The sequence below is a fragment of the Odontesthes bonariensis genome, chromosome 10, assembly GCF_027942865.1.
Source record: "Odontesthes bonariensis isolate fOdoBon6 chromosome 10, fOdoBon6.hap1, whole genome shotgun sequence".
Taxonomy (NCBI): Eukaryota; Metazoa; Chordata; class Actinopteri; order Atheriniformes; family Atherinopsidae; genus Odontesthes; species Odontesthes bonariensis.
In genome coordinates this window covers 21,533,039-21,555,244 of record NC_134515.1, presented here as the reverse complement: position 1 = coordinate 21,555,244, position 22,206 = coordinate 21,533,039, and the positions used below count along the sequence as shown (strand labels likewise).

At 41.2% G+C, this 22,206-nt stretch overlaps 2 protein-coding genes across 2 annotated transcripts; one reads left to right on the top strand and one right to left on the bottom strand.

The window, feature by feature from the left end:
• The first annotated feature begins 1,276 nt into the window (after positions 1 to 1,276).
• On the top strand, positions 1,277 to 16,549 carry cttnbp2nlb (CTTNBP2 N-terminal like b). Its single transcript, XM_075476866.1, has 5 exons — positions 1,277 to 1,650; positions 3,964 to 4,071; positions 11,270 to 11,521; positions 12,104 to 12,211; positions 13,401 to 16,549. The coding sequence occupies exons 1-5, from the start codon at positions 1,645 to 1,647 to the stop codon at positions 14,679 to 14,681; spliced, it is 1,755 nt and encodes a 584-aa protein (XP_075332981.1). The 5' UTR covers positions 1,277 to 1,644; the 3' UTR covers positions 14,682 to 16,549.
• capza1b (capping actin protein of muscle Z-line subunit alpha 1b) lies at positions 15,749 to 21,834 on the bottom strand. The gene is made up of 10 exons (XM_075476867.1): positions 21,729 to 21,834; positions 19,708 to 19,771; positions 19,540 to 19,591; positions 19,235 to 19,298; positions 18,942 to 19,148; positions 18,772 to 18,851; positions 18,546 to 18,624; positions 17,474 to 17,545; positions 17,298 to 17,360; positions 15,749 to 17,190 (listed from the first exon to the last, which is right to left on the bottom strand). The coding sequence occupies exons 1-10, from the start codon at positions 21,765 to 21,767 to the stop codon at positions 17,050 to 17,052; spliced, it is 861 nt and encodes a 286-aa protein (XP_075332982.1). The 5' UTR covers positions 21,768 to 21,834; the 3' UTR covers positions 15,749 to 17,049.
• Between the last annotated feature and the right edge of the window lie 372 nt (positions 21,835 to 22,206).

The following is a 22,206-nucleotide window of genomic DNA, read 5'->3' as shown; positions in this document are numbered from 1 at the left end:
TTTGTTGTTGCTTTTTTTTATATTTCAAGTTCAATTTTTCAGGGATAGAAAAAAAGCCTCATATCAACACATTAAACAGATCACACTGATCTGATCCAGCTCAGAGTGAATCTTCAAGCAGACTCAAAGAGTTGGTGCAAACGTTTCCATGATCTGATATGTAGGACAATATTACATGTATACTGAATAAAAAACATATATTTGACTGTTTACAGAGAGCAGGAGAAGTAGGCCTTCATGCTATTTAGATTGCTGCTTTTGTAGATGGCGCACCAGAAACGACAAACTTGTTCTTAGGATACAGCATTGATCATTTTCTCTGATTTCTTTAAGTGTTTGTAAAAGATTCTAATCATAAAGCTGCGAAAAGGTTTCATTGGGATTAGACAAAAAATTGCGGCATGCAAATATGCAATTTGAGAGATGGCTTTATTATCCATACAAACATTTAAGTTGTATTCTTTAATCACAATGACCTTTGTCAGTTTGAAGAAGCACTGTATCTGCCCATGCAAAATATACATTAGGCAGGGTTAAATATCATCTGGGACTTTGTAATTGAGGCATGGAAGAATTATTTTGGTCCGTGTGTGGTCTTCCTAGATTGGGTTAGGGTTTTAAACAAGGGCATGTAGAATAAACTAGAAACATTTTCTCACAACTTCCTCTCAACAGGCAGGCTGATTTGCTGGGGTGGAAAAATATGCGATGAAAATTCTCTTTGTTAAAAAGCTACGTCCTATAAGCCCAATATTGGTTTCTCGATATAAGGAAAACAACACTTCACGATGTACTTTACAACTTTTTTTCCTGTTGTCATATTCTTAATTGGGAACTGCCGTGGCTATTTTTTTAATTCCTTCTATTGTCCTCATTGCAGGGTTCAATGCATGACCTCTCACTGTATGGCAACATCTCACTTGGGCAGGCGTAGCCTATCAATACAACGGGTTTCCCTCTTAATTCAGACTGACAGGCAGTTGTCTTGCGCGGCATAAATAAGTCTGTGGGGATGTATAACATTTTGGAGGAAAATGCCCCGCCCTGGTGCACTAAGTTGTGATACTGTCGTTTGGCCATAAAGGGGAGTTGAAACGCCGTGAGACAAGGCGCAAGCGCTCCTTCTTCTGAGCCAGCTTGAATATTTGTTTCATTATTGGTTCAAAGTTAATTTACGAATGATCTGCACGGGAGTTAAATCTTTTTTTCAGATTTTCACTGCTGCAGTGTCTTCGTAACTACACAAATCCACTCTCGATGCACAAGTCTACTTTCATACTTTGAACCTACCTAACCAAACCAGTTTAACGTTTAAGACATAGGCTACATGTAAAAAGTCTTCGACAGATCGTCCCACTATGCAAGAATGGGCAGAAAATACACCGTTGGACGTCCGAAACAAAGAGGTTTATCCCGCAGACCCGGGAACGCCTTATCTCCGCCCCCTAGTGACAACACCGCCATTTTATTGGTCAGCATGTTGCACTACGCCTCTCTGATTGGCTGGGAGCCTCGTCATTGAGCGTCTGTTGTTCACGGTCGCCTGAGAGCAGGAGCGCCTGTGAGTGGAGTGCTCTGATTCATGGTGTTGTGGAGTCTCATTTTTGGGTTTGGAGAACAATTAATACGACCAGACCAGAGCGCATGAAGGTATGTTCTCACGGTAGGCTGTAGAAACGATGTGCTGGCTTCTAGAAATTATATCTCAAATGTGAACTTGCTTATTAGTGAAAAAAAAAAAAAAATTGATAAAATAACAAAATACAAAAGTACACACGGATTTAGGTCTCCTACCAAATCGTTTTCTTTTTTTTTGTACGGTAAATAAAGCAGGACTTTAAGTTAAGTAATAACTCACAAAATGTTGTTGCATAGATACGGAAATATGGCAGGAAATCAAGGTTGTATGTTGAGTTCAGTTTCAGGCAAATGGGTGTGAGTACTTCAGTAATAATGATGCAATAGGCCTATTGATTATACCATTGTCACTAGAGGCAATCTATAGATGATAGCTAATGTGATATTTCTGCGAGGTCTGTGGCACTTACTTTAAGTGAATGTTGCCAACTCGGAAAAATAATGACAGTGCCATGTGTCAGACAAAGGCCCAGGACGGCAGGTGGATCCTCCGCTCCTGAGCAAGCACTGCGATCTTGTGTTGTATTCAACACACTGAGCAGTCTTTTATTATCAGCGCAGATCCTTCCTGGTTTCTAACCAAAAACAAATACACCCGAACCTTATTTTCCATCTGAGAGAAATCACTGTTTAAATAAAGCATAGAAAAAAATGTTGATAAAAGTGTGTCTGGTGACACTTGCAGGTAAACAGACTGAGGCCTTCAACAAAGCACATTAGTTGCTATGTTCTTCTATGTTGACTTCTAAATCTGGTCTGATCATGAACTGCTTATTCGCTTAGATACAAGATATCATAGCAAAACCATATAGAAATGTATATTGGCTGGCTCTTGTGTCATCTGTCAGTGCTCACACAGGCAAACCACATCATTGCCACTTACAAGTATGTGGGCTTCAAAGAGGGTTTCAGCAGTTTACCCCTGAGTGATGATTCCCATGGTGTGGGTATCCTTGGAATGCAGGAATGATTTTCCATGGTAGCTGATTTATAAGCCTGGATATCAAGTGACATATATGGGGGTAAGGCCAACAGCTAAAATGCACACTAACTCTGTACTAATATCAGAGTATCTGTGGTTTGGCAAGACTGAGAACCACGCTCACAGTACATGTGACAAGTTAGTAGCTAATGATTACTGTAACTACTGATTCACACTCTTGCTTTGCTTTGCTGTGATTGTGTGGCGAGCCTCAGAATGCACACAGGAATTTTGGAGACGGAGAATGTTCTAGGACGTTTCTGTAAGAAAGTAAACACTCGCAAACTTCATGGCAGTGAGGAGGAAAAGATAGGCTCTTTAAAAATGAAGACGAGGACCAGTCGCTTTCACTTTTAACACAGAGAAAAACTCAAATGGATAAGCAGATTGCGCGTGCTTCTTTACAAGGGCCCAAAAGATATGTGGATGACTTTAGAAGTATGAAAAGAATGTGGAAACAATGAAAACAACAAAACATTTCTTTTCCCCCGTGGACTTTGCTAGAGACAGATCTCAACTCAGTTGTCATGCTTTAGGTTTTGAACCCACGTGACTCACAGTTCTCACCGTCATCAACACATCGAGTTTTGCGTTTGACCGCCCAGCAGAGTTACAGGTGAAAAGCTGTGCCATGCAACTCCTTCTGGCTGCGCAGCACTTCATTAAAACACTACAGGGTATTAAAAACAAGCTCATTAGAATTGAGTCTGTCATCTGATGTCAAAGCTCACACATACCTTGTCAAACATATAGTTAACACTTAGAGGAGCAGCCTTATTCCCAGGAATAGACTTGACTTCATTGCTTAATTTAAAGGAAGAACTTTAACATAAGTTTTTTTTGCTTTCTCACAATTTGACTGATGTTGTCAGGTTGGTAGGATGTGTTATGTCTGGCCTATGTGAGCACACAGGACCTTGGTGATGACTCACAGGATACAGTGGATTAAGCAGGATGGCTTAGACCATAAAAGTCTTGGGGGAAAAAAGGCTTCAAGCAATCAAAATTGCCAAACCATTGTCTTGGGATTTGGAGAAATGGTCATTTGCGGCTGAGCAGAGCAGGCAAATGTCCTCAGTCCCTCAGCAACTTAATGTGCAGATATGCTAATAGCTTCCTGTGTATTACCCTGCGCACAACCCAGTGAGGCCACAGATGGGACCCTAAGTCCCACTGTATATTACCTCTGTTTGAAAATGCACATAAAGAGGCCACCTCTATTCACCATGCTACAAATGAACCCATTCTAATACCCTTGTATTCCTATTTCTTCGTCCATAAGATTCTTCTTGTTTAATCTTGTTTGTTTGCTTTGTTTGTTATCTCCCTCTTTTTTTTTTCAGGTAGAGAAGATGAATGTGGAGGCTCTGAGCAGAGCAGAGCTGATGACTCTCCTCAGTATCTTGGAGGGAGAACTTGAGGCCCAGGATGTGGTCATACATGCCCTCAGAGTGAGTTCAAAAACAACAAATCCCCCAATGGACAGTCATGCTTATTGCAAAGCATACATTTACATTACATTTAGATTTATGTTTGTACATTAATAATACGATAACATAATTGGTAATATCTTTGCCATCTAATCAACACATTAACTGAAACAGTAACTGCAGCTTTTAGTATTAAAATGAATTAGTTTTAGCATTACACTACCAAAAAGAATGTGAGCTAACTGGGAGGGGATGTGTAAACAGGAACCTCAGGAAACAGAGCTTGTGAAGACAATGGCATGGGGGCTATTCAGGCCTTTTATTTCAACAGAGCAACAGTATTATTGCTGGTCAGACCAGTCTTTGGCACCCTTCAGAAATGGATACAATCATTTTGTGGATGGACCAAGTTCAAACGAACAGTTCATAGATGGTGATGTCTGAAATGTGTCTTGACCAATAATTTGCCTTCACCTTGGTTTTAATGTATGAAAATCTACTTGATGCTTAAGAAGAGTTACAGAAGGTGACTTTAGACCCTTTATGGCATGCTTTCTCAAGTGCATACTTCAAAAACTTGTAAGAGCTCTGTTGCCTGTATCCAGCTGTGTTTGGAACGCAAAACACTGCCTGTGAGAATGATTACAGATGCAATTACATTCACGTTATGCTTACTATGTGGGCACATGCAACCCAGACAATCTGTGAATGCTGTCATTTTAGACAGCTTGACTCACCAAAGTGCGCATTGTGAACAGCACCTCAGACATTACTCAGCAACAACTTTGCAAATGTCTACTGTTAGATGACTGTTTCTCCTGTACTTATACAGGCCCTTGTTTCTCCTATACTTGTTCCTTATATCCCCTGTTTTTTTTTTTGTTCTGTGTGGCTCATTCACTCATACACGAATGAAAGAGCGTAGCTTTCCTTCGCAACAATGCTTTTCAGTGTGTGTCTAGTCCAATTAGCTTTCTCCATGCCACTGGCTGCTTTTCACACTCATGGCTACAGCAGCTGCCCCGAGCTTGGATGAAAATCTCCAGCCCCCCCAAATGCTTGACTCATTGTCTAAAGTAGGGACTGTGGATCTGTGATAAGGACAAGTGCTAACCAGGACTATCTTGTTGTAACAGATAAGCCTTGATGAAGAAGTTTTTCTCGAAAGCTGGCGAGGCTGTAATCACATTCAATTTTCAGTGCCAGGGCTTGAGGGAAAGCCATACCCACCACACAACTCAGATCTGAGGCAGCCAATGTTTGACTAAAACTCAATGCACACACCCAATCATTCCCTGAGGACAAATGTATGCTCGGCTTGTTGTCTGTACTCTCCTTCTTACTCAAACACATCGACTTTACGGGGGGTCTTTCGTGTTCAAACATAACCCCTGTCCTGTCTGCCCACCCACACACACACACACACACACACACAGGGACATTTTGGTGGTCTCTGCTGAGCCACTTAGAGAGACTGTAGTGTTTATTGGGAAGAGGATGTACAGCGTTGTAGGCTGAAATCACTGACTTCCCTTGTTCCCGCTGGGGGCCTGAACAGCAAATTACTTACAAGTCAATGCAAGGGCAGATTGTGTGTAGAGGGGAGTGTCAGAACTTGATAGCAGGATAAAATGTCCAGTATTGAGCTCTGTTTGTCACCCCGGAAGTCTATTTATTACTTACGTCTTTCTCTGTCTTGTGCCTCGAGCAGTAACAGTAATGTTTGACTCTAACCAGTGTGTGACCAAAACACTGTGTGTGCTGTGTGTGATTGAAAAAGAGGCTCTCAAGTCTTCCTTCTCTTCTTTGAATATTTTCTCGTCACAGCAGCAAGTACTTGGAATGCCTGTAGATTGCTCGGGACAACCGTGTTGGGTCCCATTTTAACCCCTCCTTTACACAAAACACTACAAAACTTGTAAATGTGTCAGTGTTCTCTCATATGCAAAATGAGATGGCTATGAGACTTGTCTGTACAGATTCTCAATTGCACCGTTTCTAGTTCTCATTAAAAAGTAAACTTAGCAGTTTTACCCGAGGGAGCATTCCTGAGAACTTACACCAGGCAGTGCCTGCATTCCAAGAGGTGTGGCATATCTTATGAGCTGTCAATTGTCTTTCTCTATAGAGATGTAATGCTATTTTTATCCTGGTTTAAATCCAGCAAAGAGGAAGTTCTTTGTAGCTCAATAGAAATGCCAGTCAGAGGCCTATCTGACAGACAGTTGCTCTTGATGAACTTAGTGAGGCTGTCCTTCTTGAGAACATGTTAACACAGTGATAAACAAACGGGTGACACTGTAGCTTGTGTGACCTCAAAATGGTATGAAACCTTTGAAGAATTGCTTTCAATTTTTCAGTTAAGGATGCTTATTGTCTTGAATAACAAACGTTGCCGTTTGAGAATGGACTTTAGCGTTATTGTTTACCTAGAAGATAAGATCTGTGTGGTCAAAATGTTGTGTTCGCTCCCAGCAGGACCTTTTTTGTTGTTCTTGTCATGTCCTATAATCCTAAAATGTTTTGTCTATTTTTGAAGGCTGACGTGTTTTCCTGACTCCAAAAACAATAGGGCTTGGCAAGGGTGTGTTGCTGAGATAAGAGTGTGTGTCCTTTTACTACTCAAGAGTCACTGCCAAATGCGGATATGTTGTTAGGCTATGTTGTGGAAATATGATGAAAAAAGGAAAGAGCTGTAACCACAAAGAGGGGTTGCCTGATAAGCAAAGTGGTGCTTATGACAATGATGTTGTAATGGACGCTGGCCTGTGATATCAGTGGAGCGCTTCCATATCAGCAGTCTGTGGTCTGCAGTAGTAAATGTCCAGATGACATTAAAGTATTTGAAGTATATCTTCTTTCTTAGATTAGCACACAAAATCAGGTCAGGTCACCAGGTAACCTCTCTTTTTCCTGGACCCAACTTGTACACGGGTTGATATGTATCAAAACCCCTCACTGCCATTTTCACCGATTTGAGGAGTATTTGCCTGCCACAAATAAAAATAAAATGAATAAACAATCTAAGAAGTCAGATCAAATAAAGACAACAGCCACTCCAAGATTATAAAAAGTTGCTCTCTCACCTGAGTTTTCCCATGTTCAAGTGTAAACTAGTTGTCTCGTCAGTTTAATTTTCGACTCATTCTTAAGAAATGCCAAAGCACTTCCTCCACTTCCACCCAATGATACCACCTGTTACGCCTCTCTGAGAGTCTGACCGAAGGCTGAGAGCACCTGCTCCCATATTTCAACACTGGCCACTAATGATAACATTGGAGGCAGTTAAACATTACTTTTTTTCTTTCTTTCTTTTTTCCCTCCCTTTCAGTTATCTTAGAACAATCTGTGGTTGGTGTGTGGGTGGCAGGTGTGGCAGACATGATTTGAACCTTAACCTGATTACACTTTTTAAAGTGCAGGCCTAAAATCTCATCTGTCTCTCTGTCTTTTATTTTAATTTGGAGACTGAAAACCTTTCCCAAACTATATCACCTTATACAAGTTAAATATTCTGTAGTAACTCTTAACTTTTGGACATGGAAAGGATTTGTAAACTTAGAATAATCAATAAACAAATGTCATAATAATTCAGCAGTGTTGATAAAAAAAAAAAAACAGTTATTCCCTCTAATCTCGGCAGGATCCTTCCCTATTTTTAGTGCCAATATGGTGTTTGAAGTAGCTGTTGACATCAAGACCTAGTTTCTGAAATAGATGATGGGTTTATCTCTCTGTATTATCAGGACTAACTAATCAGTGCAGCTCTCTCTGACTGAAGTAAACTGAAAATGAGTTTGTGTGGAACTGGCATAATTTAGCTGTGTGAAAGTGCAAATGATTTTTACTCACAGCTCATTCACCAGTAAATCACAGTAGATTAAAAAAAACAGCCCACGCCAGGTCTCGCTACTGTATGTTCAGTAGCCGGTGAGTTCAGGGAAAAAATGACAAGCGATTCTATAAATGTCAGGCTGTTAGTGTAAACAGTTATCAAATGCATTTGTTTCAGTTTGACCCACTTTCTTTTTATTTTAAAGCCCACTCATGTGATGAATGGCTTAATTTAGGTGATTTCATTATGCAGTGACAACAAAGTTCACAAACACAATTATTTTTGCTCAATATTGAGATCACAAGTATGTATCATGATTCCATCTATTGATGTATATTGTATCAAATTTCAATATTTTGTTATCTTTTTTTTCCTCTTCTAGCTAAAACGGGTCTCCTCTTCTTATTGGCTGCCTTCAAATCAAACAAGTGTGGACTCTCATAGAGTCTGAACAGCTGTATTTACTCAGTACTTTAGATCTGGCAATTTCGCCATCATTCAGTCTCTGAAAGCAGTTCTGGCAACGGTGATCAACCCAACCATAACAACATCTTTTTCCCTTTGAAAGATTTGCTATTTGGAATCTGTGCTCTCACAGACATTAAACGGGTAAAAGGGAAATCGCTGAAGCATAACAGAGACTCACGATGTCCACAGCTTCAGCCCTGAGGGATTTCACAGACAGTTCCATTTAAAATGCAGCAAAGCTCCCACCTTCATTCTCACTCCCAACACAAATTATCCCTCATCAGTTTAATTTTTTTCTATTCTTCTTGGAGAGTAAAATCTGCTGAATGTTATCAGTCATTGTGTGAACCTTTGTCTTACTTGCCTCACATGTTCACTGTGATTAGAATATTCTTCATCAGACTACATGAAAGTATAATGCTTTCTTTCTGTCATTTTAATTCAAGCTGAACTAAACAAAGTGAAGCACTGCAATGGAAAGGTCTGAGCTGGATTTATGACACTAAACAAAATGAGAGCCTTATAACAAAACGGGATACGAAACTTCTTCCCATAATCACTTGTAGCAAAAAAAAAGTTAATTAAAATAAAATCTGATATATTGCATAATCCTAGCTGCTACCATCATTGCTTTGATAAATCCTTACTTTTTAGCACTGCAAAGTGCCTAGAATCTTCTCTGAATAGGAACAGTTGTAATTTGAAAATCTCCCAAGATTATTTTTCATCCTATCCTGTGAAAGATCTCTTAAGAATGTTTAAGAATGTTTGTGTTACTCTTCGTGACCAGTTAGTTGATCATCGGCCCCCAGCACCACTGTCCCAACAAACTCTGTCTTCTATGCTAAAAACACACTAACTACAATTAAAACTAGTGAAAGGTAGTGATTCACAACAAAGTTTTTGAGAGGCAAGATACACACAGTAGAGCATATGCAGAGTCAGAGTGAGGACTTATTGTACATTCGTAATCGGAGAAATGCACTCAGTACCATTCAGAGCTGTGATTTTGTCCGTGCTAGCGGTTGAGTTCATTGTGTGACAGTCATTAAAGAGACTCACCAAGGAAACAGGACTCTGTGGCTCTGCTCAGCTCACAGAGGCCATGTTTGTTCCCTGAGGCTTCAGGTAACTGAATGGCAGACAAGCTTTCCAGGTGAAAGGTATCAGGTTGTCCTTCACACCTTGTTAAAGCAGGAGGAATGCATTAGAGGGTAACATGCTCCAGCACATCCATTTCAATGGCAATAACATTAAAATCTCCCAAAATACACTTGGAAATTGTTTGCATGTGATGTATTCTTTCCCACAACTCGCTATAAGAGACATTTGTCATCAGCAGTTGGGCAGGAATGAGAGCTTTTCAGCCGACAGGGTTCGCTTGTAGTGCCCTCTCATAAAGGAAAGCACACCCTGTCATTATGATCAGAACTATCCTGGCGGAAAACCATGAGAGAGAGACCAGATTCTAGGCTTGGGCCTCCACACACACACACACACACACACACACACACACACACACACACACACACACACACACACACACACACACACACACACACACACACACACACACACACACGTAGAGCCCAGCCCCTAATAGTCTGTTTAAAGAGTTATTTAGCTGGGCAAGCTGCATTTTTTTGTCTCCAGCTAAATAAAGAAGCTTTACATCTTTAACTCTAAAGACCGACACAACCCCACATAAACATACAATGGTTTACACACATATTCAAATTCTCTTGAAAAGTGAAAAAGAAGAAAAAATGTTGCACACATATACCCATACCCTCTCTCACTCATAGAGGCCTACTGGGTCAAACCTGGAGACAATACATAAGACGGAAGGCATTGAAACACTGTCTTTGTGGAAATTCTGTAATCTCTTCAATAAGGGTCACATTCTTTGTTCAGCCAGAGAAAAAGCCTCAAACACAGCGTCTTTGCTGAAGCCCTCAGGTTGTGGGTCTATGTGTGTGTTTTGCAGCGTGCTAAAGTCTGTGAGAAAAGAAGCTAATGGAAAGGCAGAAGTAGAAAGACGTGTTTTTCTAAGAAACAGCAATGAACCAGCACAGGAATGTAGTGATATGTGAGTTTGTGCAGGGAGATGACGGGGGCTGATGGACTGGGGTGTCTGATGAGGTCTCCACGAGGAGGCAGAGACGGGTGTCCCGAAAGCATGTGGAGTGAACCCTTGTTGAATGAGCTTACAGCACTTTGATTCCAGGCTGACCCTGAAGGCCTCTAGAACTCAGACCTACTAATGAGACCCCCTGATGACTCAGTGACCAGTAGTGAGGTCAACGAGGCCCTATCCTGTTTCACTCAAACCAGCTCGACAAATGTCAGCTAAAGTAAATGTAGCTCAGTTGGCTGCAATGTTTCACGCCTTTCCGATTTAGTTTTGGCTTTAAAACAAATGTATTGTCATTTAGTTTTAATCTAACCACTCAATGGAAACAATTCTATGTGTGTATGTGTGTGAGACAGGGATTTAATGACCCAGTCTTTACCCCTGCATCCCTGGGGAGGGGTTAACATCTGCCCCTTGTGGGGGGTTGGACAGCCGTGCCTCACCTCTTTGTGTTTGGGTTGACGGGAACAGCCATCTGCTTGCGTTCATGATGACGAGCACAAATCTCCTGCACACATACAGAACCACAAAATATACTTCCCGATGTTCAGTGATGATATGTAACTCTAAAGCGAACGTGTATACTTACATTATGTTTGGGATGAGTATCTTTTGTGGTTTTATTGGCACTGGCACCAAGGAATCATCATCCCATCAAACCTGTACACTGAGAAACATTCCCTTAACCCACTGGGTTCTCTCCAATCAGGACTGGACATGTCTGCTCTCCTTTAGCTCACATTTAATGTATTACATTTGTGCCATATATGTGTTTCTTTAAGGCCCAGCACAAAGATGCTTTCGTCCAGGAGCATTATGGACAGTACGACCTCAGTGATCCATTCCTGGCTCTTCAGCGGGACAACGAAGCTGCGGAGCGACAGCAAATGCTCTCCCAACCCCAAACACATCTGCAGGGCCGGGCAGTTGGCCCAAACCCTCTGGCTGTGCTTAAACTGGTCATGACTCACTGCAAGAGGATGCAAGAGAAGATGATGGGACAGTTGGCAGCGGCTGAGAGCAGACACAGGAGGGTGAGTGGCAGTTCACGCCTGTATGCAGTCACCCAAACTCATGTCACATTTGCAAGAGGGAGGCGCTCACGCTGGTAAAATAAGCATCTTGTGTGTGTGTGAAAATGTCAGTGTATCTGTTAGTTCCCATGTTTCAGCTACTGAGTCGGCTTAGGTTAGTGAAGCAGACAAGCAGCAGCTGCACCCAGGGAGGGCTTACAGGGGTGATATGGAGCTTTATCACAGCAACACAGCAGAGCTGAAGTTGGGCAGTGGATGAGAGTGATGAACACTCACACTCACACACAGACCAAACCTTGTTATCAGTTGGCAATTTGCTATTCTTTAAAAGGGAGGATATCCAAATGTGAACAACCTCTTTCTCCCACCCCAACATAGAACACACACACACACACACACACACACACACACACGTTCAAGAGAAAGATGATGCTTTTCTGTTGATTTGCTAACAAGTGAAATGCAACTACCTCACTCCCTGTTTACCTTTGGGTTTATCACAATAAGTTATGTTGTAATTATATGAAATTGTACGCCCTGAGCCCATGTCATAGTTTTTTAACTTGACTGTGTCTTTGACAGATGATATCTGATCTGGAGAAGGAGAAGCAGCGTTACGCCCAGGACTCTGCACGGCGTGCTGATTTCGCCCTCATGCTGCAGACAGAGAGAGATAAAGTGCTGCAACAGGTGTGACTGACTTGTCAAACATACAGTGTGCATGTGCATCTGTGTTCAATGTTCAACTTTTGTTTAAAAACAAAAAAACTAAAAAAAACATGCTCACTTGTGAATAGATGAGCACATTTGGTTGATCTGCTTCCTTTTCCTTTCCCTTTCCTGTCTGCACAGTGTCTGTTTTCATTGTTCTAGCTGTGATTTAAAACCCAGTGACTGAACAGGCAAGCATCAGTGTAGCTCCATGGTGTAATCCGGTAGGGCGGAGAGGGCTCAGCCCTTTTAAATTATACACTGACTCACACACACACACACACATACACACCCACACACAGAGGCACTCTTACAGTATGCACAAGCACAGAACCGTTCCACGGGAAACAGATGAGGAAGAGGCCATTGTTTAGTTGTCCAGCAGCCTTGCAGCTTTATGGCCTCAGGAAACCTGAGATAATGGATGTCCACATCTAATGCAAAGTCAGCTGGCGCACACACACTGTGAAGACATAATAGGCTTCTACACAGGGACCTTATGTAAGAAGGGTTTCCCGAGTGTCTTCCTCAGGCTTTCCTGCCTTTGGTGTTTCTTCTTTTTCTGCTAAACAACCATATACAAATACAATTGTATTTCATCCCCTCTCATTTCCTCTTAATACTCATAAAAACAGCCTGGTCACCCTCCAATGACCTCACAGCAAACAGAACTTTCCATAAACGTGCCACGCAAGCAAATAAATCTTTCGCGAGATAAAACATGAACAGCAGCACCTTTCAGTGTCTCCTCTGATGTTCAGGGGACATACTACATTCATTTTCCTCATTTTCTTATAGAGCCTTTTTTTATGTCTCTCAATCAATTAAAAAGGACCATTTGAATGAATTGATTTTAGCCAATATCATGAGTGTAATTGACAAACAGTAGAAGATAAGGAAATGACCCTTAAATAGGTCTTAAATAGGCCTAGTTTAACATTTTTAAAAAAGACTATGTAAACTGCTGCCAACTCAGTTATAGAATACAGTCGGAATTGCTTTAATGCAAAATACACAACAGAAAGTTTTAAATGATTATATATTCCTAAAAGGGGAAGGTTCCCATTCTCTGTTGGACAGTGTAACAGGAAAGTGCTTTTTTGCCTCCTTGTGGTCAAATAAGGAAAAGCTGCCCGGCTATGATGCATTTCTCTGGTTCTCTTTCTAGTTGGAAGCAGAGCATGCAACAGTGCGGAGATTAGAGAAGGAACAGGCACAAGTGGTGAGCAAGGTGGAGGAGTCCCTGTCCCAGCAACAGCAGCTCTCCTCAAGTCTGACAGTGGAGCTCCAGAAGGCCAGCAGCCAGGTTCAGGAGGAGGCTCAGAAGGTGTCACACCTTCACACGTTGCTGCAAGAGGAGACCAGTGCGCTAGAAAAGCTTCGGCAAGTTCTTGAAAATGAGAAGAGCAGGGCAGCCCAGCTGGAAGCCAGGTCTGAGAGACAGTTGGCCGCGTTTGACACAGAAAGAGAGCAAATAAAAGCCAGGCTCGAAGCGGAGGAAGAAAGGAGCAAGGAGCTGGCGAAACAGGTGGACGAACTGAGGAAGAGGCTGGCTGAACCTCAAGGATGTGAAGAGGAGGTGAAGGAGGCTGTGACCGAGGAGTCACATTCCAAGATAATGGTGTCCACCTCCGTTCAGACTGAGCTGGATGGAAAGGTAACTGTCCCTCCTAAATCCACCCCACTGCCAAAGGTCAATGGCCTTCACACTCATAAAGACACAAACTCCTCACAGGAAGGGAGAGGACCAGAAAATGGAGTTGACACCGGAGGTGGAACACCTTTGCAATTCCCTCCTCATCCTCATCCTCACCCTCACTCTCCTTCTAGCACTGCATCTTCTTCCCTCTCCTCTTCCCCCATTTCCTCTCCAGTTCTGGCTAAGCGTCTGGGAAGCCCAGGCTTCCATCAGTCCTCCTATCAGGCTGGAGTTAATCAGCGATTCCAGGCTGCCAGGCACAAGTTCCAGAGTCAGGCTGAGCTGGAGCAGCAGCATGGTGGGCCCCTATCCCCCAGAGACCTCTCCCCCACCACCTCATCAACCCCTCCTCCACCAGAGCACAGCACAGCTAAGCAGCTGGCCCGCAACACTGTCACTCAGGTGCTGTCCCGCTTTACCAGCCAGCAGGCTGGAGTCAAGCTGGCACCAATCAGTAGCTCTCCATTTGGCACAGACTACCGCAATCTAGCAGCATCTCCTCCAGGGGGGAGGTCGCCTTCTTCAGGGCCATTATCTCCAGGCATCCGCTCCCCTCTTATTCCTCGCTCAGAGAAGACCCATCCTCCTCCAATTCCACCCAAGAGGCCAGGCATGAGTCCAACTCCAGGCTCACCAAGTCACTCCGCCCGGATAACCCTTTTCCCCGAGCTGACAGGGACCTGCGGACACAGCAACAGCGGGCAGGAGGCAACCCAGGAATCAGACCTGGTTTTATCCTCCAGCAGCTAATGGCAAAATGCAAACTCATTCCTAAACACCTCGGGACTAAATCGAGAGTTAATATTCAAATTGGAATTGGAATCATTCCATCTGTGTTATCCCTGTGACTTTATAGTTGTACTATTTCAAACAGACGCAGCGTTTGTTGCACCATTGTTTCTATACCACAGGCTGAAAAACGATTTAGTTATTGTTTTTAATGTCCCTGCCTTTATGTGGAACAATTCTACAATTTAGAATTCACATATTTATCAGCTGTTTTCTACTCTATAATAAGGATGTTCAAAAACCATATGTAGAAACCCAAGCAAAAGACTTATTTCAGGAAAGAAATGTCAATGGGATTCCATTGTACAACATTGGTTTACCTTTCCTGTCATGCTTAAGATGTGCATATGTGCAGCAGCATAGAGAATGTGTGGCAGTTCTTTTTAACATGTTCCCCATGAATACTTATGCAATTTTTCTGGAGATGCACCACAACGACATTGTGATGGAAATGTTGAATAATTCAGTTTACTTCCTATTAATGAACACCACACTCATGTACTGTTGTTTCTGTAATAATGAAAACACTGAATCTTGTCTTGAAAAGGGAGAGCACACTTTGCACTGCATTACTTTGTGTCTACGCTTTCATTTTCTTTTTTTGGTTTTCTTCAGGGAAGGTTGAGACTTGCTTTCACCCAAATAAGGATGGGAAAGATATCCCATTTCATAGGAAATCTTAGAGATATTCATCATTTTTAACATAACAGGCACAAAAGGTTTTAAATGTTGCTATTGTAATTAAATATACGTCTTTCTTAAACATAGCATTGTTTTATTGTTAAAGTGTTAGACATGAGATGATTTTAATAGGCATACCCTTTATGTCTCTTCTGTCACTGGTAAATAAGCTTATCTCGAACACCTGCAACATTCAGGGCTTTAAATAAACTGTCCATGTGTTGATGCTTCTTGTTTCTTACAGTGTGTCCTATATCGACAATCTCAGTTGGATATTTTAGAACCCCTGATTAGAGACTTTTCAAATCTGTGCATGCAACAGGAGAAAAAGAACGTTAAGGTCTGGCCAAGATGATCAGTTCATTTATTAGAGCACAGTGGGGCAGTACAGTCTTGAACTTTATAACTGATCGGCACACAGTTGTACTACATTGTGAAGGTTGAACACAGCACATGATATAGCTAACAGAAACTGATCGAGAGTCAGCCTTCTTAGAAGTCATGTAACACAAGAGTTCCACGTGGCCTTACAGAAGTCATGTTCCATTTACAGTATATGATCCTGCCATTAGGCGACTGCTTTGCATTCACTTGGCATTGATTAATACACAGTTTGCTGCAGTTATGAGTGAAATACTCTAAGACTCCAACAAAAGCCAGCGTATTAAAATAGAACTTTGCATACATGAGTGGGAGGATGGAGTTCTTTACCATAGGAAAGAGATTTGGCAAATAAATCTTGGTTATTATGAGTATGTTTTCCTTTTTACAAAGGAAAAGCTGTACAGCAATGGAGGTGTTGCCAAAGCAAGAGAACAGAGAATGTGTTATGGATGCAGCAGCGCAGAGGTCTCTTTATCTCACTTCAGTCATCAGAACTTGCATGGGTGGAGAGGTCATACATCAGTGGAGCACAACGGAAAACAGGTTAACATTCCCTCAGACCTAAAAGATACTGAGAAACACAGGTGCAGGAACAGAGCTATGCTAAGGATTGTGCTCTTCTTGAAAGCCATCAATTTCATTGGCAATATGTATGTGGTCCTTGTCAGAAAAGCAATACTGCAAGTTAAAATGTAAGATGACGGTAATTCGATTTCCTGACAATGTCCTGATGTCACTAATACACTTGATGTCCAAATACGCCACATGTGGAATAAACATTTCAAAAATTCATATTTTACCAAAGTCAAACCCTGATATGTGAAGCTGTGCTTAGTTTCTTCCCATTATCTGCCTTGTGCAGAGAGCTGATGACACGTTCACAGCTCTGCATCACTTCCACTAAGAAAAGAAATTTCACTGGGACGTGTCAACTTGAATTTATGGAGGACTCTGATTCCTTGGATGGCTTAAGGAAATAAGTCCTCTAACACAGCATTCCCGAGCACAGCCCTGCACACTGTCATAACACAGCTCAAACATCCAAAAGTAAACACTTTCTCCAAACCATGACCATTTTCACGACTGCAGGCAGATATTTTTGCCTGACAGTCTGCAAGTCTTCAGTTAAACCTTTTTTTTTTTTTGTTTGTTTTTTTTTTTTCTTTCTTGCCCCATATTGATATAGTTATGCTTTGGTTAGTCCTTGCACATGTAAAGATGGGTTGTGGGCCCATGGGAGCGTGCCTCAGTGCCCGACCCTCCTCTAGGCATTCTGCATCTCCTTGCCTATTTTGTAACTTAGGATCTTATTCCAGTCGATCTTAGTGCGTGTGACAGGCAGCTGGCGACGCAAGGCCTTAAAGGTTGTGTCAGACATGGTCTGGTAGTTCTCACTGATTGCAGTCTAAGGGTAAAGACATGCAGAGAAACAAGTGTCAAATATAGATATTTTTTTATTCATACACTGCTTTAAATGTATTTTTACATTGAAACCAGCAATGAACACTTTACCTGGTAGTCATTTTCTGCATTCTCGATAATGTCAACAAATTCCTTAGCTGTTTGGCTTTCATTCTGTCCAAAACAAAAAAAAACAAGAGAAGGATGAGCTCCCTTGTATACAACCTGGAGGTAATTCTGGCATTGTTGGGATACTGTGGAAGTGTATGTAAAACATTTTTACTTACAGTCACAGGTACAGAGTCTTCTATCTCCTTATGGCTTACCAGTTGCACGTTCCCATCTTCATAATAGTGCACCTGGAGACAGACAGGGTAGCTGGAGTTTTGGAAAAATACCTGATTTATTTATAATCAACAGTTAAGGTAAAAGCTATTAAACCTCCTGTATGAAAATCAAATAAAACTTTTAGCTGTACAGGTGACCAGTGCCAGAAGTGCTTCAAGTGTAGTTCCAAAAGGAACAAAAACAAAATCTCAGTCCAGTAAAATGAAGATATTTCACTCGTGCACAGAGTTAAAGCAAGAATACACAGAAACTGAGTCAACTGACGGCAGCCTCTTTTTTCACAAGAGACGTGCATCTCTTTAAAGATTAGCTTACTGTTCCAGGGCAGATTGTTCCAACTCATGCAAATGACAAGGTTTCAGGCATGGATCTCAAGTTTAAGCTTATGCCACACTTTCTAAAAAGAACAAAGACCAGAGCTGTGAGATGGAAACTGCAAAACTTTGATATTCTGCTCATTGTTTTGAGATGTGCCTCGGGTCATTGTCCTGATGGAAACCCAGCAATGACCTCAGCCCAAAACAGAAGCCCGATTCCAAAATTATCCTTAAAAATGTTAATGACTCCACTAATGAATCATCAAAATAGTATAATAATATTATGCAACCACCACCTTATTTAGGGGCTGTGGTTTTTGGGTGAGAGACCTCTACTTTAGACTGTTAAACAAAGGCTACAAAAATGCAGCCCAGCAGCTCCATGTGAGCAACAGAGTTTTCAATAGGCTTTGACCCCAGAGCACACCGACATAAATGGCATTTCTGATGATCTGTCACTCAAAATTCTTCGACATCTTGAACCACATACTTCTGCTTTGTTTCAAGCAGAAGAGGCTGCATATTTCATATTGCTGCATATTCACATGACACTTCCTGCAACTCTTTTACCAACTATGAGACATGTGGAAATAGCAGTACAGCCATCCCCCTAAACATGGGAATGGACATGTTCCATATCCTACGGGGGATTGATTGGATTTGACCCTTGTGTGAAGTACATGTACACACTGACCTGGATTTTCAATACTCCAATCACATGAGCGGTGGACTGACCGAGGGTAAGCTTCCACTCGGACCTACAGCGACCATTCCTTTGTTGAAACAAAAGCAAGATAAGTCTTACACTAAAATAAAAAAGGGGCTTTTAAATTCTTTGACAGACTTTCCCAAAAGTCGTTGTGAGCTACAACAACAACAACAGATGCCATTAGATATATATTCTACATAGGACACCATACCAGAAGTTTTTGGGTTGAAACTGATGTCCTTCGATGCAGGCTATAATCGTTTGCTGACCATCAACTGTTTTCTCGTATACCTGCAATGCAAAGATGATAAAGATATGGTTAAGATGCAGTGAGTGATGCTTAAAGTCCTATTTTGCCACACATATTTTTGTGCACCTTACCGTACAGACTCCAGTAGGGTAGTGCTCTTTGACGTAGGCACTAAGGGCAGTATCGCTGGCATCTCTCCAGCTCCTCAGAGCCGTCTCTCCTTCATAGGGCTGCACGTCGCTGACCTCTTTTCTTAGGTGGTCGAAGCGAAACGATAAATGGTTGCGGGGGTCCAGGAAACGTCCCTGACCCAAGTCACCATGCTCTGTGATCAGGACCTATACAGAGGTAAAAAGAGAGAGATTAAAGGATCGATGTCGCACACCTTTGCTTCACTGAAATTAGAATAAAGGGGAAAGCATACTGGCTCTTCATATCCCTCTAGTTTGGCAGGAGTGAACTGATCCATGTTATACTGGGCAAAGGAGCTGGGGAAAAAGATAAATGAAAATGATGAAATGATGAAAGATGCAATGAGCATTCATAATATCAAAAAGCTTTTTAAAAAAGCCACTTTCCGACAGACCAATTAGAGGACGATTGGCATGTTTGCATTAATCTCTACCTAAGAAATAATAAACCTAACTTAAAATATATCACCGCATATGTAGGCTCTGGTGTTCAAAATAAGTAATTTGTGAATTTGAATTTTAGTTGAATGTTACTCACTGCGAAGCTCCCTCTCTGAGAAGGTTGTCGTCATTGAGAAGAAGCCGCACATCTAGTAAGGCGGAAAGAAAACCATTGTTTGTGTCATGCCTTTAAGAGGCAAAGCAATCAAATAGGAGATTAGAAGCCAAGTATGCAATATAATTCAGTCATCATCAAATGACTTACCATTGAAGACTTCATTGAACTCTCCTGGGGGGGCATGAGTCACAAAGTTGGCCGCTATGCGGACCTATGGAAATAAATTCAACGCATGTCATTAATTCATATGGTTATATGACAAAAAAAAAGAGAGAAAATGATGGCGTGGTTAATATGACTTTCAGTTCTCATCAAGCAATACAAAACCTAAAACCAAATTCGCCATCAGCGAGTTTCTAACAAACTTTTTACAAACTTGGCATCAATTTGTAACCATTTTGCTTAGATTGTCTGCATGCCCCAGATATAACATATTTTATGTTCGTATGAATGTAGATATTTGAATTTAAAAAAAAAAAATGTCAGTTAAGAATTAGACAAAGAGTGAAATAGGGCTGCAATGGTGAGCAATTGCATGAATTAAAATATTTTAATTGCAGTACATTTTTCTCCTGGTATCTTTGACCATCTAGAAGAGTAAACTGCTTGTCTTGGATTTTCTAGACCAAACAAGACACCATTGTGGACTTTGGACAACAGAATGATTGAAATCTTCCCAGTTTTCTGACATTTTTATGTCCAAAGAACTTACTGATTTGAAAGGAATGTAACCAAGAGTGTTAACTAAGACCAAAAAAGTGGACCACGTCAGTCCAGCTCTGAGGTCTTTACACTGGCTGCCTGTCCATCAGAAGATAGACTTTAAAGTTCTGATGCTGGTTTATAAAGCTCTGAATGGTCTAGGACCAAAATACATCAGTGACCTCCTGACCCAGTATGAACCTTCCAGACCCCTCAGGTCATCTGGATCTGGTCTTCTATCAGTTCCCAGAGTCAGAACCAGAAGTGGAGAAGCTGCATTCAGCTTCTATGCTCCACATGTCTGGAACAAACTCCCAGAAAGCCTCAGATCAGCTGAAACACTCAGTGTATTTAAGTCCAGGTTGAAGACACACCTATTTTCAGCTGCATTTGAATAAAGCTCCAAATCTGAAGCTTGAGTTTCAAAACTTAATCACATTTTAACTACTGATTTTATCTGATTCCACCTATTGTTCTTATTTCTTTCTTTTTTGTTTAAAATTTAAATCATGCTTTTTATTTCTACTGTTTTAATGCATCTGTAAAGCACTTTGAATCGCCTTGTAGTTGAATTGTGCTATACAAATAAACTTGCCTTGCCTTAATAAAGGAAGCAACAATCAGTTGTAGATTATGTGATTTACAAAATAACTGTTTAAACTTTTTTATTTGGTAAGGATTATCAAGACACTAAATTGTTAGAGCCAACTTGTCTGGACTGTATTTTGTCTCTAAAATCTTATCAACTTTGTCTGTGGTATGTCAACAGACCTGCATAAATGTCTCCTGTTGGAATGAGGAACATGCCACCTCTCTTAATTCCAGCTTTGAAACACCCATTTAGAGTTAATTTTTATTTTGAACTATTTTTTTGTTTAATTTGTTTCTTTTACAACCAGTATTTACCTTTCGTGGTAGAAAAGCAATGCAAAGTCTCTTATTTGTACTTTTATTAACTCTGCGTCCAGCTGATATTGTGTCCAACTGTCACTGCCTTATAGAGGGCCACGACAAGACTCGATCCATACTGAACTCAGGCCAAGCAAAGTATCTGAGATGCCACCGAATATGTTTGACCCAGAAATCTACAGCAAAGTAATGTTAGCTCCCGAAATGAGCTGACGGTAAAAGATTGAAACACGTAGCCCTCGCTGCAGTTTTTACAGCCAAGCTTGGACATTTCAATATACCCTTTGAAACAGATGTAAATGTTTAAAATAAACAATTTATCAAGTTGTTAAAGCCTCATCAGCATTTGATACCGCGGCTAGCAAACTATAAGCTTTCACTAGCATGGGATAGTTAGCCAACGGTAGCTTAAAAACACAAGTTTATCAATTCAATAGGTGACCAAAAGCTGTCATTATTTTCCAAGGTCATAATCATTAACTAACAAAAACATACAACACGGATGTTTCTATGCAAATAACATTAATCTGCAGTGAGCAAAGCTTTAGTACTCAAACCTTCTCTTCATCTGACAGCGGCTCCTCAAAGTCAGCCATCTTGGCTCTCAGTGACCCCACCTACCCCTGCTGACTGAAAGAGCCGCTGCACCAGCTGTCATTCACACGCACCCAAAAAAGTTGCACAAAATTTCATACCTAGTCTGAATACACAGTTATTTATGTGTTACATTATTTCGGCATTCAACAAACAAACAACTTGTTAAAAAATGTTATTGTTGATTAGTTAAAACTCAAGAGGGCGTTACTAGCTTAGTTAATATCTGTATTGCTTCCTGTTCGGTGTTGTGGTGGTTGTTGCCTACAAAAATAAAAGCGCATGTGTGTGTTATTGTCCCGACTAAACCTTTTAAATCTATTTTCAGTACTTTAAGTAGTCTAAATGCATTGCAGTTTTGTTTTTATTCAGCATAAAGTCATTCATAAGCTCCTATATTTCGGCACACCCAAAAGATATTAATTCAATATGCTTTTATTC

Coding starts and splice junctions, on each gene's coding strand:
- capza1b (XM_075476867.1), bottom strand. CDS start 21,767: ATGGCTGACTTTGAGGAGCCGCTGTCAGATGAAGAGAAG. Junction 19,149..19,234: donor TAGAGGGATATGAAGAGCCA/GTATGCTTTCCC, acceptor ACCTCTGTATAG/GTCCTGATCACAGAGCATGG. Junction 18,852..18,941: donor ACCCTACTGGAGTCTGTACG/GTAAGGTGCACA, acceptor TTTGCATTGCAG/GTATACGAGAAAACAGTTGA.
- cttnbp2nlb (XM_075476866.1), top strand. Junction 4,072..11,269: donor TGGTCATACATGCCCTCAGA/GTGAGTTCAAAA, acceptor TGTTTCTTTAAG/GCCCAGCACAAAGATGCTTT. Junction 11,522..12,103: donor CTGAGAGCAGACACAGGAGG/GTGAGTGGCAGT, acceptor TGTCTTTGACAG/ATGATATCTGATCTGGAGAA.